Source organism: Narcine bancroftii, chromosome 7, assembly GCF_036971445.1.
Source record: "Narcine bancroftii isolate sNarBan1 chromosome 7, sNarBan1.hap1, whole genome shotgun sequence".
NCBI lineage: Eukaryota > Metazoa > Chordata > Chondrichthyes > Torpediniformes > Narcinidae > Narcine > Narcine bancroftii.
This window is the reverse complement of record NC_091475.1, coordinates 6,775,163-6,794,949: the sequence shown is the minus strand read 5'-3', so window position 1 is coordinate 6,794,949 and position 19,787 is coordinate 6,775,163. Positions and strand designations below refer to the sequence as shown.

At 40.1% G+C, this 19,787-nt stretch overlaps 2 protein-coding genes across 5 annotated transcripts in view; one reads left to right on the top strand and one right to left on the bottom strand.

Moving 5' to 3' along the window:
- The window catches only part of cmss1 (cms1 ribosomal small subunit homolog), a 222,481-nt gene that overhangs the window by 96,331 nt on the left and 106,363 nt on the right, over positions 1–19,787 (top strand). The window lies entirely within an intron of this gene.
- Positions 1–19,787, bottom strand: part of filip1l (filamin A interacting protein 1-like) — a 154,900-nt gene that overhangs the window by 68,703 nt on the left and 66,410 nt on the right. For all 4 annotated transcript variants that reach the window (XM_069888694.1, XM_069888695.1, XM_069888696.1 and 1 more), the window contains 2 exons: positions 15,875–16,048; positions 13,488–13,666 (listed from right to left, as the gene is read on the bottom strand). In XM_069888694.1, the coding sequence (XP_069744795.1) occupies positions 13,488–13,666; positions 15,875–16,048 (353 nt within the window). The remainder of the gene's footprint in view (positions 1–13,487; positions 13,667–15,874; positions 16,049–19,787) is intronic.

The following is a 19,787-nucleotide window of genomic DNA, read 5'->3' as shown; positions in this document are numbered from 1 at the left end:
GGATTTGCGCCCAAGATGGCAGCGCCTATTAATCGGCAGCAGCCGTGAAGGGCTGCAGACTCCGGGGAAGTGAAGGACTAGAGTAGGGCACCAGAGGACTGGAAGATCACCCCCCCCCCCCATGTGAGAGGGAGAAGCAGAGGAGATGACCCGTGGGGATGGTGATCATGGTGCCGAACCAGTAAGGGGACTCTGCAGCTGAGGGGCCAGTTCATGCAGTGGGCTGCTGGAGACTCGAGGTGAGGAACCTGCGGGCTCGAGATTGGCTCGAACAGGCTGGAGAGGTACCAGGTATCGGAACCGGGATGTGAGGAGATGCTGAGGGTGCTGAAGGGCATGTCAGAGGTGGGGATCTGGAGCTCAGGTTGCCAATGGTTTGGACTGGATTTTGTGTGGCTGCGGGGGCTGGAGGCGAATCTACGGACACTTGGTGATTCTGGGGGATTCTCTCTTTTGCTTCTTTCTCTCTGACTGTAAGAGGCGCTTAGGCAATTCCTGCCAGTGGCAAATCTGTCTGTCTTGCAGCGGGGAAAAACAAATTTCATGCAATACGACACTGTTTTACTACTATCATAATAAATTAAGTCTTGAATGATTTTGGCACAGCCAATCTCTCATGGCTAATAAAACTGTATTGGCATGTTTTAATATAATGCAGAGATTATTTTCAATAAGTAAAATTATTAATTACTACATTATTTTCGGTAACTCCCATTGTGTGAGCACATTAATTTCCTTTGTGCGCTGGTTGCAAAACGTGTGTGCATGTGCACAGAAACACAGCTTGGAGGGAAAGTGTGCATGGCTGAGTGAAAAATACAGAACTTTGAGATAACCTCGCTGTCCAAATTAAGATGGTATAATACTCAATCAAGTCAAAAGCTAAGAATTGAAAGCAGAGCAGAAGTGGTTTCAGTTACGTTGGATTTTTTTCAAAGATTAAAATCTTAACCAAATCAACATTTTGACCTCTTTATTTGTGAATTTATTTTAAGATGCTAGTTTTGGTATTTTTTGCCAATGTTTCAGTTACGCAATGGATTTTAAAATAAATTAACAGAGGGTTGATTGGAAATGAAAAAGAAACTAGGGATTTCTTATCCTAAATAGTTGTTGAGATAACCCTGCTGCTATAATACTTTCCTGGCTCTCTGGAACTTCCTTCATAACTTTTTAAGGCCCCTGCGTTTCTTTGGTTTAGCTGCCCGTACATCTTCAATTTTAATCTATCCATCATGTGTCACTGGGGGCTTCAGCTGCCTGGATCATGAACTATGGAATTCTGTTCCTGCATATTTAATTTTCATCTGATGCAGTGCTTCTTAATATGGCCATAATTACTATTTGTTGTCTAGTTGTGTGAAACATCTCAAGATACTTAATATTGCTATAACAAATTCCGGTTATAAAGGATTTTAAAGACCAAGAAAAGATGTAATATCAGATTAGGGTTTTTGATGATATAAGGTGTTACTCTGACTGTATCCAGTCCTAAAGTATATTATGTTTCACAGTGCAAAATCCATTGGCAGGACCTGAAGCAGAACAGGATAACTAGTAGTGATCAATGGTTCAATACGTTTACTCCATTTAGCATTGCATCGTTTGCTCGATATCCAAGTCAAGTTTACTGTCCTCTGTTGTACAAGTACAACCCAATGAACATTTGTGATTGTCAGAAACAAATGTTTTGTAGTTGCTCTCTCATATTTATGTAATTTTCAGACATGCAGAAAGAATGCCCTTTGTCTTGACCAAACATGAGCATATTTCCATTTGGGAATTTCCATTCTCGTCCTGCCAGTTCTTAGACTTAGTGGTCTGAGATGTACCTGATTAAAAACATTAATTTGTTGGCCAGTGCACGGCATGATCAAATCTCACCACAGGAATGTCAATTTCACGTTTAATTGATAGAGATTAGTTTTCTGGATATTTTTTAAACAATTAGAATGAAAATCGATGTCCTCATTCAGTAATTAGCAATGTACTATTCAAAATAGGCTCCACGATGCCTTCCTATTTTTAGCTAATTTGCAAGGTATTATGAGTAAAACACAAAAGTCTACAGAGACTGTGATTGAAGTAAAAACACACGCTGGAGAAGCTCAGCAGGTCAAACAGTGTCCTTTAGATAACAAAGATATACAACCAACGTTTCAGGCTTGAGGCCTTCATCAAAATGTAGACAGGGCCGAGCAAAAGGTATTATTTTTATTCATGATTTTGCATGCGTTTATTAATAAATGTGGGGCTTACTAAAAGTGAAACTTGAAAGCACATTTTTATTTTTAAAATAGTGTGGTAAACTTCTGAATTCTCTCCCCTAATGGTTGAATCCATCAGATTGCTGCATTTGAGATATCCAAAAATATCAGTAAAATATAATTAAATGAAGCAGCAGGTTCAAGATGGGCATGCTTGTAGATAAACTATGATGTGATGGGTTTCAAGGAACAAGTAGTTCATTCTTCCCCCATATCCCAGAATTTAAAGTATGGAAAATACTGGAAAGTACATCAATAAATAAAGTCAGGAAGTGATTTTGAGATTTTGCTGTCACCATTCCAGAGTGGAGAAGTGGAATTAGAGCCCTAAAGCTATATAGCATGGAAACAGGACTTTTGGTTCACATCATCTATGCCAGCCAAGGTGCCTTCCTGAGCTTGATGGAGTCATAGTTATACATAACACAAACAAGCCCCAGCATTAATGTAAAATCCTTCTGTTCAAAGTTGTACCCTTTCATCATTCTACTCATGGCATCCAGCTGTGCCAAAATATACAGAGAAACTGACTTAGTCGCCCATTAAATCTCTTTCCCACTCAAATGGTTTGTGCTTTTTGTTTATCAAGCCAGTAAAAGGACATTGTATTGATTAGTTGGCTTATGTAGGATATTCAAAAATATTATATGGAAAGTATCCTCATTCTCCACATTCATATACTTAATTTATGTTTTAAAAATCCACCCTTTGAAATCTTGTATTGGAGTTTTACCTTTTTTTTGCAAGGTTAAAGCCATTTGCAGGCTTTTTTTTGCATTGATAAAGCTATTCCTATGAGAGATTATATCATCTGGATCTGAACTTGCAGGAATTCAGAAGAATGAAGAATAGAAAAGTATTAAATTATGAAAGACAGATAAGATAGAGATTGGTAAGTTGTAACTAGGGGACATAGCCTCAAGATCCAGGGGAGTAGATTTAGGACAGAGGTGAGGAGGAACGGCTTTTCCCAGAGGGGGGTGAATCTGTGGAATTTGCTGCCTGTTGAAGCAGTGGAGGTGACCTCAGTAAATATTAAGACAAAATTGGAATAGAGATATGGGGAATTAAGAGATATGGGGAAAGGGCAGGTAGGTGGAGGTGAGCCCATCATCAGATCAGCCATGATCTCACTGAATGGTGGAGCAGGCTCGATGGTCCAGGTGGCCTACTCCTGCTCCTATTTCTTGTGTTCTTGTATCTTGTTAGCAATAAACTGTATTTGCATATAATTTTTATTTGGGTAAAATGTGCAAAGGTACTTCATAGGAGTGTTAGAACTTAGAACAATATAGCACAATAGAAGTCCCTTGGCCTTCGATGTTGTACCTACCCATATATTCCTTTAAAAAAAGACTAAACCAACCCTGTAACACTCTTAAATGCCCCTAAATGTTTCAGCCTTCACCACTGTAATGATCATGATCTATTTGATCATGTTCCTATTTGATTAGACTTGGCTGCCAGCAGGGGGCTGACACAGTATGCAAAATCTGTAATGGAGGCTTGCAGCCTCATGGCATGCCTCATGTGCTGTTTATTTATCAACTTTAAAGTAAAGAATCATGGGTCCTCTACCAGCATCACCTACGGCTCCTAGAACGCTTCCACCAGCATTGTCTCCACTCCATCCTCAACATTCATTGGAGCGACTTCATCTCCAACATCGAAGTACTTGAGATGGCAGAGGCCGACAGCATCGAATCCACGCTGCTGAAGTTCCAACTGCGCTGGGTAGGTCGCGTCTCCAGAATGGAGGACCATCGCCTTCCCAAGATCGTGTTATATGGCGAGCTCTCCACTGGCCACCGAGACAGAGGTGCACCAAAGAAGAGGTACAAGGACTGCCTAAAGAAATCTCTTGGTGCCTGCCACATTGACCACCGCCAGTGGGCTGATATCGCCTCAAACCATGCGTCTTGGCGCCTCACAGTTCGGCGGGCAGCAACCTCCTTTGAAGAAGACCGCAGAGCCCACCTCACTGATGAAAGACAAAGGAGGAAAAACCCAACATCCAACCCCAACCAACCAATTTTCCCTTGCAACCGCTGCAACCGTGTCTGCCTGTCCCGCATCAGACTTGTCAGCCACAAACGAGCCTGCAGCTGACGTGGACATTACCCCTCCATAAATCTTCATCTGCAAAGCCAAGCTAAAGAAAAGAAGAAAGTAAAGAACCTTTTCCTTCATCCATGTGTTGCCTAAGAACTCACACATATGAATACAAGATGAAACAACCACCAACCTTGGCAAGGCATTCCAGCCACCCACAACTCTGTGTTTTTAAAAAAAAACATCCCTGATGTCTCCCCTAAACTTCCCTCCCTTCACTTTGTACATGTGCCTTCTGGAATTTGCTATTTCTATTTGGGATAAAGGTGCTGACTGTCCACCCTATCTATGTCTCTCATAATCTTGTGGACCTCTATTAAGCTTCCTCTCATCCTTCTACGCTTCAAAGAGAAAAGTCCCAGCTCTGCTAACCTTGCCTCATAAGATGATGAAAAGTCAGTGATTTTCAAGTTGGGGGATAGTGAATGACTTGGGAGAGAGTTTGCAGTTGTTGTTGTTTCCAGATCGAGACACAGAGTCCAGATTCCAGATTGTAAGATAAATTTGCATGAAACATTAATTTGGCCCTTGCTGTATGGAGTATTATATTTCATTCTGTGTTGAATGGAAATGAAGAGTTTGGAGAGTGTTTCTGTTAATGAATGTTTTTGATTAAGTTGATGGACTGGAGAGTTTAGGGTGGACCTACTTGCAATAGGGAAGGGAAACATTAGATTTTTTAAAAATCCTGTTTTAATGAAGCTGTTCTGAAATTCCAGTCAATTCAGGGGCAGTGTGGGAGGGGCAGTCATTGCGATCTTAGCCAGACACGCCACATCCCGTGAACAAATAAAACACAAAAAGTGTCCTGGTGTTAATTTAAAAAAAAATCATGTCCATGAATAGTCCAAACTTGATAGTTTTCACAATATTTTGGCGCAATATAAATGATGCAGTTACTGTTTATTTCAAGTAGAACTCGGGAAAAATGTGTGTATTTATTTTTGTCTGTATGCAAAGTAATTCATTTTTTCTAATCAGAGGAGGTTAGCTTGCCACATGATTTCTTGCAAACACAGGGTTGATTAGTCCAGGATTTAACATTGCATCACTGAAGGATTGAAAAAAAAAGTCAGGTGATTATGAAATTAGAGCTAAAAATTGACTTTGTATAATAAGACTGAACAGCAGGTATACAAATACATGATGTGCCACTTAAAAAGAAAGACCTGGGTGGGGGGTGGGGGGTGGGGGGGTGGGTGTGGGGAAATCCTTTTTCCCCAGAATAATTGAAAAAATTTAGATGGAATTGCAGGAATAGATATTTTGAAGTGTGGAACATTTTGCAGACTTATCCAATTGAACTCTAAAATAGTACTTTTCCATATTTCAAATATGTGACTGGCAAAGTGATGGTGTTTCGTGTTTGGTTACGACGGGTGAATAACTGAGGGGGGAAAATCTCATTGTTGGTCATGGATCCTTGAAATGATCTAAGAATTACTTAATAGCGCATCATGTCATGTCTATATCTCAGAATACTCTTTGTACTGTGCTTATAAAATCAAATGGATATGTGCTGGTGCATTTGCTTTCTTCATTAAGGATAATCCATCAGAACAAAATAACACTAGATCAGATCAGATTTATTGTCATGTAATAAAACAGAAATGATAGATCACGCAAAATTTCCTTTAGTCACCATTAGCATTGCCCAGTGCCTCTTCCTGTCAGAGAAAGGGAAGCAAAAAGAGAGTCCCCTCAGAGTTTTATTGCCCCCTTTACCAGGCTGTTTAAATCTGTACGGGGCCGCTTGTGTTATGATGGATAGAAGGATTACATGGAGGAGCACTGTATCCGCTTCCTGCTCTCCCAGCTCTGGCAGCACTGCCATTAAGCTAAAGTAATACCTCAAAATCTGTCACAGACCGGGACATTTGATCCTGTATACAACTTAGATTTTGTTTTTGGGGAAAAAGAAACCCTTCACTTCAAAATCACAGTATTTCGATTCTTCATTCTTCAGCTTGGAAGATTGAATTTGTTCTTTTAAGGGATTTTTCTCTCTCCTCCTGTCGGGCTGAAGATCTAGGAGTTTGAAAGCACACCACCACCCAGTTCAAAGGCAGTTTCTTCACAACCTCAGACCCTGCAGTCATAAAATGTTTTAACAGGACTTTTTTTCTGCAACTCTATACTCTACTTTTACGCAACTTTTTATATTTCAAGGATAGGTTAACTTAACAGGATAGTGTGTAAAACAAAGATTTTCAATGTAACTCTGCACATGGCAGTCGCAATTCAATGCAATTTTTAAAACATGATGGTGACAAATTAGCTAGAATTGGACGGTTGTATCGGAATCGACTGTTATGTTTAACAAATGGTGGGAACTATATTTCAAAATACTTTCAAACAATTTGTCGCATTTTAATTCTGTTCTGCAATTGTTAAATGAGATTCAAATGAAGATGAATATTTGGAAATTAGCAATCAAAGTATTCTCTGCTTGTATTAACTACAACACTAATTATGGTATTTAATAGATAATTACAATTGAAGAAATTGACAACATTTTATAAAATAATACTTTGACTCTAATGGATCAATACATCACTTGATGTTACCTGCGGTGGGTCTTAGCTCATAGTATTGAAACCATGAAATACGTTCAAAGTATACAGCAGTCTGGCATCAATCTTGAGCTTTTAACACATAGTCACAAGCATATGTAATCTCTAAATGTGATGCCAATAACCAAAAAGGAAATGATTACATTGAATTACAATGCCACGTACAGAATTAGATTAGTGAACATTGTCAAAGCATTGTGAAATAAATTAGAAACTTATGGTAAACACTGAAATGTTTACATAATGATAAACTGTTATGATTAAGTGGAGCACAGTAGATTTCTCTGGTATATTCCTTTTTAACTACCATATTTTCGCAAAAAGACCTCCAAACTATTCAAGATTCCACAACTTTTTTTCAACAATCCTACAACACAATTAAACTCTTCCAAGTACCAATGACAAGATCAACCCTGGGTTGAATAAGAGATGCAAACTCTTAGAGATGGAAATTCAGACTAAGTATGGTGCAGATTGATTTTTGATTTGAAAAGCAGCGCAACATTTGCAAAAGAGACATTGAATGGATAGGTTTACATGCCAGAAACACTGGTGAAGGTGTAAGTAGGCAGGATTAAAGCAAGTCTTTGTAGAGAAAAAAAATTGCCAGGTGATGTTATTGTTCTCCAAGTTGAGCTGTGAATGGCTTTGGCAGAGGAGAGTTGAACCTAGCAGAGTGGTCTCACTACATATGGTGATGGATGTTCAAATAAACTATGAAAAGCTTATTTCTAACATTATTTAAGTCCATTTATATGACATCAATAGTAATTCCAGTTAAATGGTTGAATGTTAAAGATTATGGGAGCGAAATTTGAAAACTTTTGAAAATGGGCACAGGTATTTTGGGATCCAATTTGTTTGTTGCTGTTGACTGCTTAACTTTGATTACTGATACCATTAAAAGAATTTTAACTTCCAGTCAGTGTGAATTTATTTTCAAAAGATTAACTTATTCAAACACTTTCAAACATATAATAGTGCATTTCTATGTTGCCATTCTCAGCACAAACCGTATCATTCCACTTGCATTACATCAGCGTTGCATCAATTTTCCTTCATGTATATTTCTGGATGGTCCAACTAGTTTTTCCATGGGTTCAGCCCTTTGATGTGCAGTGGCTTTTCTCAATAGTGCTTTTGCTGTGCCTGCACTAAACCTCAACCTGCCATTCTTGACCACAGAGAGTAACAGTTTGCAATATTCTGTTATGCGCAGCTACTTGAGCTGAAAGACCAGCAAGATCTGGGCACGACACAGGCATCTTTCACTGAGTTAATAATCTTCTAGCAACAGTTGCTTTTTGGCTGAATAAATATTATAGAAGAATGACTAGCCCAAGGAAAAGATCAGTTAGCTGTTTAAGAGAAGTGCATTGTGCGTGGAGTAGCTGTCACTAATTATGGTACATTAATCTGACTCATGAAACCGTGAAGAGAGGCATACCATGGGTAAGAAGATTTCAAGGTGTTTGGATCTTGCGTTGGTGGCCTTGATAGTGATCCAAAGTGGGAGAGATGCTTTAAATGCATAGGAATCCGTTCAGTTGTGCATTCAGAGGATACGTCCACCTATCCCTGCTCCTTTCCCAGTTCCATTCCAGACTGCTTATCCCTCTTCCACCAGTGGCTAACTAGATCCAGACCAGCTGAGGGTCACCCTCCTAAGCAATTTGAAGATTATTTCACAAAGCTGGTGACGACAGTGCACCCAGTGGGTGAACATTAAAAAGGTCACATTGGTGTATTTGGGCTTATGAGCCAGAGGGGACTGTTGCTACGCTTCATCTCTAAATTAACATCAAACACCAGGCCAGGTTAAGACACTGAAAAGACAGACTTCAAAAAAAAATGAGCGAGGGTGACTAATAATTGTTGCATGCAATGGCATAGGTTAATTTATTTGGAATTTGGTTTGGAGTTCTTATTTTGCAGTGACCTTCGGTTTTGCCTGTTGGTTGTATGGATGCTGTGATGGTCACTGACAGAAAGAAGGTAAGAACCATGGAGAATTGGATTGATGTCCACTGTGCCCTATCACTTTTGGATGTGTTCTCTGAACTGTGCAGCCAGATATGGGCTTTCTTGGTTGTGTCTTCTATTTTAATTTCTCTTCTACCTGTTTCCAACTCCATAAGGTGATTGCTGTTCTATTGGTGATGAGAGCTGACCCCTCATGAAGAGCACTTATGCTGGCTGGAGTAGAAACCACGGATGGCAATGCCCATTTTACCATCTGACTTGTATCATATTTCATGTGGTAGAGTTGCCCATCAGAATGGTGATGTGATCCTATATTATCCTTTGGTGCTCAATGAAACAAGTAAGTTGGAGAGGGCCATTTGGCTCCTCCTGCCTGTTCCAGCATTCATTGAGACTGTTTGATTGTTTACCTCAGGGCCACTTTTCTACCCTTTTGTACTCCAATTTTGTGCCCTATGTAAATTTTAATCAACTGTCCCATGTTGGAATCCTGCTGTCCAGATTGACAAAGATTATCCCCTGCCGAGCACTGGTGGTTGTTAATTTAGCAGGTTGATGAGCAGGAAATAGCAAGATTAAAAACTATATTGAGGTCCTGTTGTTAAAGTTGGCAGGATCCCCAGTCTCGACATTCCCTGAGTGATTTTGCTCCTACTTCCCGGGAAATATTATGACTATGGTTTCCTCACTGATGTAGTAATTTTCAGAAAGCACATGCAAAGCAAAAACTTGGCATGAGTATTCCTACAATAACAAAAATGGGCCTCATGAAAGATCCAATGAAAAAAAAACATAAATTGGATGGCAAAGGATCACTTAGAACGCTTGCAGTTATAACAAGCATTGGTATGGAGTGGAAAAAATACATTTTTTTTATAGTTGAGCAGTTACAACGGTTCGTTGCAATTATTTACTTTATTTTTACAATTGAAGCTCTAGTGGAATTGAGAAATGAAATTTTATTTAAAAAGCCTTCCCCAATCTCATGCCCTTTCTAAATTTTGTCCAACTTTTCTTTCTCATATATTGTTGGAAATGTCACACTATCCAATTTAATGCTCACTTTCTGTTCACGTCTCTTGGTTTTTTTTTACTGTCCACACTACTGAAACAACTGAAATTGTCAAAAATATGTTATACATTATTCCTCCTTAATTTCTCAAACTTCTCGGTGGCTTTTTGCCCAATGGATTAAATTATTCTCCATCACTGCTCTCTTCATCTTAACATGGGTCAGTTTTAACTTGTAACATAATAGCAGAATTTCTTCATCAATGAACCAACCTTGGTCTGCTCAAATTCCTTTTCTATATGTTGTCAGTATGTACGTTATTCAAAAGAATTGTTGCAAAAATATCATATTCCTTTAACATTTACCCATTTCACATTTGATTCTTTTACCAATACTGAGCTGTGTTGATGTCTGTTTGGGCAGTCACAATCACGTGACGTTTGTCATTAAAAAAAAAAGTTGACTTAATTAATTCTGTCACCTAGCATTCAAACCTCTATCCAACCTTGAATGTTCACCTAAGTATAATCCAGCAGCATTCAGTTTTAGTGTCCTGGTCAAAGTCAAGACTGTTGTACCACAATCCAATTTATTACGTTTTTTTCCAAAATATTGTCCCTCTCTGTTACAAATCTATTTTTCTAAAAGAAAGCCACTTCCATAACCTTGCCAGCTTTAGATTTGAACTACTCTGGCACCTTAACATAACAATAACATAACATAACAATTACAGCACGGAAACAGGCCATTAGGCCCTTCCAGTCCGCACCGAACCAAACACCCCTTTCTAGTCCCACCGAACCAAACACCCCTTTCTAGTCCCACCTCCCTGCACAATGCCCATAACCCATACCTTCCTTAACTGATACCCATAAACAAATGTATTAAGGGATGTGGGAAAGAATGGGTATATGGAGTTTGTGGCAAACGCACCACAATCTGATTTAACAGAGGAACAGGTTTAATAGGCTAGATAGCCCACTCCTGTTCCTGCATTCAACATTTCCTCTCTTTGCTTTGAAAAGATTTTAGAGCAATTTGTCATTAAGGTCAGAACATTTTGATTCATGCCGAGGGAAAACTATATCTTGCCGAATGTAAACTGATGAACCGTGACCAGCTCTGATCAGCAAATTGAAATGTTAAATTCTTGGGATAATATTCACATCACAACCCCTTTAGAAAACCAGCAATATTAGTATCCAACTATAAAATTTGTAACCTGGTATTTTTCTTAAAATCCATTTTTCAGAGTGAGAACAAAAGGATCATGTTTCAAAATTATAATACAGGAAACATGCTGCAATAATTTGTGTGTTCACAATTAAATGCAGGATATCTACATCTTGGCACATTTGGGAGAGTTAATGGACGGAAGGGTGACCAGCTGCTTGTGATGCCAAAATACACTGTGTATGATATTATACAAAGTAATTAAAAGAATGATCAGATCTATTACCATGGATTCAGCTCTACCTCAACATTCTCACACCCAGCCTTTTCCATCTGGAGGTTGTTTTACAACTTGAAGGAAATGGCAGTGACCTTTTCTCATCATCAAGGCAACATTATTCAATTCAGTTGACAAATACTGAAGGACACTCTTGCCATGGATATTCTCAAGTTGACTCTATCAAATAGGAATTGCTCATGGAGGCAACTTGGATGAAGCTCTGAGATAGTGATTCCCAAGAACTTAAATTTGCTCACCTTCGCCACCTCTGATCCCCCAGTGATCATTAAACACCAGGCCAGGTGTTGACTTCCTGAAGTCAACAATTAGCTCCTTGGTTTCGGTGACATCGGGTGCGAGGTTGTTGGAGGTGCGTCATTCAGCCAAGTTTTCAAGCTTCCTCCAGTATGCTGACCGATCACCCCTTGATAACCATATAACCATTTAAAGAGCAGAAACAGGCCAGGTCGGCCTTTCGAGTCTGCACCAGTTCACTAGAACAACTCAAACCTCCCACTCTCTGCCAATGACCCTCCAACCCCCTCACCTCCATGTACACATCCAACCTTCTCTTAAATGACAGGAGGGACCCTGACGCAACTATCTCATTCGGAAGTTCATTCCATTCTGCCACCAATCGCTGAGTGAAAAAGCCACCTCTAATATTTCTCCTAAAGTGTTGCCCCCTTACCCTTAACTCATGGCCTCTTGTTCCAACTTCCCCTGCCATCAGGGAAAAGAGTCTGTTTATGTCTAGTCTATCTATTCCTTTCATAATTTTAAATACCTCTATCAAGTCTACGTTTCAATGAAAAAAGTCCCAGTCTCCTTAATCTCTCCCTGTAATCCAGGCAACATCCTTGTAAACCTTCTCTGCACCCTTTCCACCTTTGGAATTTGGAGACCAGAACTGAGCCCAGTACTCCAAACCTGGCCTCGCCAATGCCTTAAACAGCTGCAGCATCACCTCCCAGCTCCTATACTCTAGACTATGATTTATGAAGGCCAGCAGACCATATGCCTTCTTACGTGAGTAAGAACATGTTATTCAGGTAGATGTGATCATAATGGCACTGCACAAAGAATCTTTACTTGAAAGGGGTTTAGGCCACTGAAGAAAAATATATGATCAGTTCTTTATATACAACTCTCTACCATGGAATCATCAACAAAATTGTAGATAGTGGTGTTGTTGCACTGAGCCACACAGTCATGGGTGTTAAGTGAGTAGAGCAGGGGGTGAAGAACGCAGCTGTGTGGTTCTCCGGTATTGATGGAGATTGTGGAGGTGATGCTCTTATCAATTCTCACTGATTGTGGTCTGTAGGTGAAGAAATCAAGGATCTCATTACACAGTGGGGTGTTGTCCCAGAACTTGGAGTTTGCTGATCAGTCTTGAGGGCATGATGGTGTTAAATGCCTAACTGTAGTTGATACAGAGCATCCTGAGAAGCTGGAAGGTTGGGACTGAAGTGACATCTTGTTGCTTTCAGGAATGTGACTCTTGGCTTTATTTCATAGGTATGGTGCGAGAAACACTTTCTAATTTTAAAGTTGTACTCATTTTTGAATCTCCTATCTGAAGGCCCAACAACCTCTGTCAGAGCTTCTATTTTAGTTGAATGACTTGACCTCACTATCGGTCCTTAAATATCACCTTGAAACCAGTCATGATTGGGTGTTGACTTTGGGGAGGGAGTGGAGGGTTATGGTCAAACATGATCCATGTTTAGTTTATATTTTCCAGCCATTATAAATCTATCCTGTCCTTAGACTAGCTACACAAATTTAAAATATCAAAGCAAACGCAGAGTTTTAAATTTGCTCCAATTTTTGAACATAAGCATTTTAATAAATTGGATTACTGTTCTCCAAAAAAAATAAGCATTTACTCATTTTTTGTTGTTGGCATTGACAAATGGAGTGAAAATTTAATACAGGAGGATATTAAGTAGCAGTTGTAAAGGTTATGAGCGTCATGCTAAGATTCTCCTCCAATTCATTATCACAGTTTCCACACCTCATTCTGATGCCGAATCACAGTATTTAACTGGGATGAAAAATTGAATATACTTTTGCGAACTTACCGTTCACGTTCTTGTTCAAGGAGGTTGGTAAATTCATCACTCTTTTCCATGTACTCTACGTGCTTTTTTTTCTCATCTTCCAAATCTTCTACAGTCTGTTTATGAGATCTTTCTACCAGGAGAAGTTGCTCTAACATCCGCCTGTGAGTCTCTCTCTGTTTTTCAACTAGTCTATCAAGCTGCATTTAAAACAAAATTATGCATGATTGTTTGCCATGAAGACTGAATTACAAATATAACTGATGAAAAATTAATCATTAAACCTGTACTTTCCTTGAGCATTTTACTGGACACATCTTGAAAGTAATAAAGGAATGTGGACCTTGGTTGCCAAATGTTTTTAGCTGACCATATTCAGGATCACTCTTCTGTCGTGGTCCATATTTTCACATGGACCGCTGCTTCTAAAGCAGTTAATGCTGTTGAAATAGAGGCATAATGTGGTATTTCATTGAAGCTAACACATTTTGCCATAGAAGTGCTGGAGTTGCAGACGGACACATTCACAAAGTAGAACACTAGATTTCAGATAGTCCAACAGCCTACATGTAGGCAAAAGGTATATGTTTTGTTATGGATCAAGAGCTTGCTTTAGGAAGTTTTTTTGAAACTGAAATGCTTTAGATGTGGACCTGTTGAGTATTTCCCAACAGTTTTGGTTTTAATTCAGATTTTCTGAATCAGAGGTTTTATTATTTTGGAAATTGATGAAGAAAATAACTGATTTCAGGCCATGAATTAATTTCAAGAGGAAACATGTATTCTTTTGCAAAAGTTAATATTCCCTTTTTATCTGCTTGAGACTGCAGAAAGTTGTGAATGTACTACTCTCTTCCATCAATCATCTACACATCTTGCTGCCTTGGCAAAACAACTATGAAAAGACCTGTCTTCCCCCCTCCCCCCCCACCGCCCCTCCCCCTCCTTTTGGGCAGAAGGTACACGAGTTTGAAAGCACACACATCAGATACAAGAACAGATTCTTTCCTGTTATCAGACAATGGAATGGAGCTTTCATTGGTAAAATATTCTGTCCTTGGACTGTTTAACAGAACCTTGCTCTATAACACTACACTGTGCACTTTTATTTTTCACTGCCTCTTGCACTCAAGAATGGGTTAACTTGTCTGGATAGTATGCAAAACAATGTTTTTTTTAAAAATTGTTTCTCCATATACATGGCAAGAAACAATAAACAAAACTATAATGTTTTACAGATATTGAGGATTGTGATCAGCAAAGGGATAAACTCAGTTTATGATCCTAATTGTTCAACAAGGGCATTTAATTGGAACTGTATGTGTCGTTCACAGTAGATTATGACTGGCTGTAATATTCTCTTGGGTCAAACAAATAGCCAACAGTGGTAGATTCTTTTTGAATGTATTGAAGCAAGTTGCCAACACAATTAACACTGTTCTGCTCAAGAAAGGAAGGGAGAAATTGTTAATAAACCTGGTGTAATATGCACCATCCATGTAGGATTTTTAAAAGAAGCATTTTGTGCATTTACGATGACAAATCGTTCTTATGAAAAGCTAAGAAAGAATGTAAGCTTAGTGAAGAATGAATTTTTTGATGTCCCATTCTGAAACTTGATTTTTTTTATTGATCTTTAACATATTCAATTAAATAGAAGGATCCCACAAAAATAAGTCTGTATAAAATTTGTTATCTATTTTCTGAAGGCATCTCACCCTAATTCATTTTTTAAAATTTGTACTTGTTCACTTGACAATTATCTATCTGTAAAAAAAAAGAGACTCCAGCTCTGTAGTGGCCAGTTATATTGTCCTTAGTAAGCCTTGATGCATTATTCCCCTTTGGTCAAATAGCCAACAGAATTATACCTGGCTCGTACATGAGGAGTAACCATTGAGGCCTGGTTCTGAAGAGCTGCATTCTCAGATGTCATTCTTCTCAAGAAAAGGGAAGAGATTGTAACTTGGTAATGTGCCCCATGACTAAAGCATTTAAAAAGTTTTCTGTTTAATCATTGCACAGAAAAACATCGGGTGGTCTATCTTTAGATTTCTCCTTGAGGCCAGTTTGATTATGACTGATGGCCACACCATTTAATGAGGTATTATTTGTTGTTTTTTGATGTCCCTGTAGATGAAGTTCTTGACTTCCATTTTCATTTGCATTCAGTTGTTAAGGGCAAAGGTTCATGGCATTTGCCAATATAAATAATAATCTGAAAGGCATGAAACCCATGGTGCCTTTTTGGGTTTTTCTTATTTGATTACTGGAGAGGGACAGAGAAAATAACAAAGTTTCATGTTACATTTTATAATAGTGCAAGTTCTTGGCGTGCATTTATAATTTGGCAATTAATTGAGTACTGCAGAAAGAAAAACTGTTGGATTTTTGCCTGAACCACATACCTCAACCATTGGTTTTTCATAGATGTCCTCCTGCAGTGAATTGGTCTTTGCTTGGATTGTATCTCGTTGAAGAGCTTGTAGAACACTTGTTGGCACAACAAACCCATACTGTGCTTCCAGAAGTGCTAGGTCAATTTTTTCTGCTTTTAGTACAGTTATGACTTCATCTCGAGCCTAAAATAAATCCAATAAGAAATATACTGGGTCAGCTGCTGATTTATACTGAACGCCATCAACTGAAGGTATTCCTGAAGGTGCTTTCACACTTGCGTCCCACTAAATTGGCCGTTCAGTGTCCAGTGATGGGAATGGGGATTTGGCTTTTCACACTTGACCACTCCTAACTGGGACACTGAACACTTTCACACTTGCAAGGAGCCAGCCCCGGGGTTAGGACTGTTCTACCTTCTACTGGTAACATCATAATGCATCAAGTGATGGTGGACCTGCCCTAAATCCTGATCAATGTATCATGATTTGAACAAAATCAATCATGTCTAATTATAACATAATTAAGCTTTATGTACAGCACAGTATGAGCCCTTCAGCTCTTGTTGTTGTGCCAACCTATATAAACCTTTGTAAGGGCCCATAAGGAAGTGCTAGCAATAAATAGCAATAGTGGGCAATTTTTAAATAGCATGGGAAAGTTGATAGCTCTCTTGCACACAGTATAGAAATACCGTGGGGAAAAAGCGATGGTGGGCCTGCCCTCCCACTATGCCGTGCGGCAGAGAAATGGCTGTATACACGGAACATTCATGGAGGGGCTTCTCTGCTGCATGGCATTCTGGGAAGTCGGTCCACCATCACTTTTTTCCCCACAGTCTTGATTAATTGTGTGCTATGGTGCTACCAATCTTTTCTTCCTTCACGTTTTGCACTCATGCGAAAACTTGGGACATTTCAATCCTACAATGCAATTGCCCATTCTACACTTGCCTGATTGCAATGCCAGTGTCTGCAGATGCGAAGGATTGCACTAGGGGTCAAGGCGGTCAATCCCCGGCAGGAGATGATGTCATCTGACACCAGTGTTGAGACAATTTTCCTTTCACACTCGACACTGTAAGGCTGATTGGCCTTTAATTCCTCAGTCCACTTGCAAGTGTGAAAGGGGGTTTGACTATTTGTTTTAGGGGATGGAGCATGCTTGTTGGAAAGTAAACTCTCTCCCTTTGTAAGGTAGTGCAAATGCTATTATGAGGAATGAAATTAACATGGTTTCAAGTTCCACAACAGAAAGCAGAAATAGGTAAAATTCCTTGGGGGTGTTTCTTCAAAAGAATTGCTTCCGAGATTAATATAGCTTCAAGTTCCTGGGAGGAAACATCTCCGGTGATTTGACCAACCACGTTGATGCAACGGATGAGAAAGCACACCAACGCCTCGAGTTTCTTCGAAGCCTGAGGACGTGCCCCTCAGCCACTTTTGCAGGTGCACCGTCAAAAAACATGCAGCTGGAAATGTGGTGGGAGTTGCTTTGCCCAGCAATAACCCTCCTACTTCTGAGGAAAGTCGGTCAACATACTGAATCTGTGCTCTTCTCTCTTCTCCGGACGTTTAAGTGTAAATCATGCTCCAACCGTCTTAAAGACATGGCTTTTTTCCCCCCCTGTCCCGGTACCATCAGGCTATAGCATTAACCCTCCAACAGTACTCTCAGGCTGCCCTTAATATATTGATCTTTCTCATTTTAACCCTGTGCTCTTGCCTTGCTACTTTGTACAGCTTTATGAATGTTAGAGTTGACCTGCTAGGCCACTCGCAGAAGAATACTTCTCCCTCTACCAGCTATAACGATAATAAACTTGACTTGGCAGAAATATCATTAGAAATACATACAGAAGCTAGGTTTACTTTTCATTTTATGTTAGGGCAGTCCAGTCTTGATTTAAATGTTTACAAAAATAAAATAGAATTGTCTAAAACAGGAGTGGCCAAACTATGGCCTGCGGGCCATCTGCAGCCCTTGCCCATTTTTGTGTCCCATTAGAACATAGTTTCTCACCATAAATTGCACTTCTTAGATTCAGCACTAGATGCCACTGCCATTTGGAGTCTCCACTCTTTCTTATTCCCTCTTTCTGCACAAATGGTGGGGAGGTGAGTTTTCCTTGCTCCTTATAAAAGGGCGGAATCTTGAGCAACCACAGGGTTGCAGTTCACCTGGAGCTGTGGTAGGGTAACGCAGCTCAAGGAAGGACAGGGCCTGACTTCCTGTGTGCTGACCTGATGCTGGCTGGGAGCCAGATCCAAGGCAGCTGCGATGTTGTCCCCCAATGAATAGCTCATTAGTGGTCCCTGCCTGGGCTCTCACACAGAGAGGAATTGCTTGAGTTTGGGGGGCTGGCGGTGGGGATCCTCCTCAGCTCGCGCTGGTCCAATTCCCATTCCTGCCACCACCTGCTCTACTCCTGTTACAAGTTCTCCCCTTCCAGAGGTTGCAGTGTGGTGAAACCAGAGGTTGTGGTATTGCAGTTGTGCAATGCGAGATGTGGATATGATGAGCTGGGAGGTTCCATGTGGGTGCTCGAGAGGGCAAACGTCTGAGAGGAGCAGCACAATTCTCCCAGGCTCTCTGTAATCCGTACCTGCCAGGCGCAGGGAAGTGACACCACACACTGTATCCCATGAGGCAGCTGTTGGGTGCCATAAGACCAAAAGATGTTGGGCCTGAAGCTGTGGGATCTTACTGGATTGGTGACCAGAACTGTGAGGTGGTGGAAGGGGGTTGGGCCATTCCAGGGTGCACTATCTGCTCTGTCGACAGTCTGAAAACACTGTTCCATCCGAGTCTTGGGGAATCGGATTGGGCGGTTCCACATCTCCCAGGCTGAGAGGCCTCCATCTTTGTACTCGACTATTCTTTGGGGAGGTACCTGAATCTCTGCAGCACCTCTTGCTTCTCTTTCAGAGGGTCCCAACACATCCCAACCAGTGCAGCCCGCTCTGCAGTCCAGTCACTCCTGCAGAGAAGGATCCCAAAACTAGGTGATCAAATCATCTTTCTGGCAGTAATGAGGGTAGATACTAGGCAGGGCAACTTCCCCACATGGTGTCACACAAGACACCCTGCACAGTTGCAGAGAAAGGCAACTTTGCAATGGTCTGGCCGCCCTCTGACCTCCAGTGATGCAGCCTCTGTATGACTCTCCAGCAGTGCAGCTCTCCCTCGCTGTAGCACTGGGTTTTTCTTGCAGTGTAACTGCCAGGCTTGATATTGTTTGGCCTGTGACCTTTTTTTCTGTATGTGGCCCACAACCAAAAAGCTTTGGCCACCCCTGGTCTAAAACATCAAGATAATCTTCCATCCTGGCACACTTGGTAAATTGCCTTAATTGATCTCAATGCTGTACTCCATTCAGACTGTTAGCTTTTCGATTTTCCCCATCCTAATTCATGGGTGAGGAGTGTGAGTAAATTTAAATCCAAATTGAAAGTAATATTTTCTGTTGGACAATTTGTTTGCGCAAATTGTATCTTAAATTTATGGACACATTGGCAGAAATTAATAAAACTATATTGAACTCAGTAATTTTGAAAAGAGAAACTCTCAATATTTTTAAAACAAAATGGTAAAATGATTCATGGCTTTTGGCCTTGGAAAGCAATTGCTGAGAAATTAAATTTATACCAGAAGAGATATAAATCTATTGAATTCACCTGGGAAAGGTTGAAGAATAGAGATTGAAATGGGATCGTGCATATTCTTACTTGACGCACCAAAACAGGTATTTTTGTTCAGAATAACATTCAGAAAAATATAAGATGATATTAACAATTTCAGTAGTGCAAGAAAAAAAAGTGACAGTCTTTTTGTGGCATCTGTTCAAGAGTCTGAAAGCCATTGGGGGAAAAAAAACTTCTTGAACCTTGAGGCGTTGACCTTAAAGCCTCCCAAAGGTAGCAG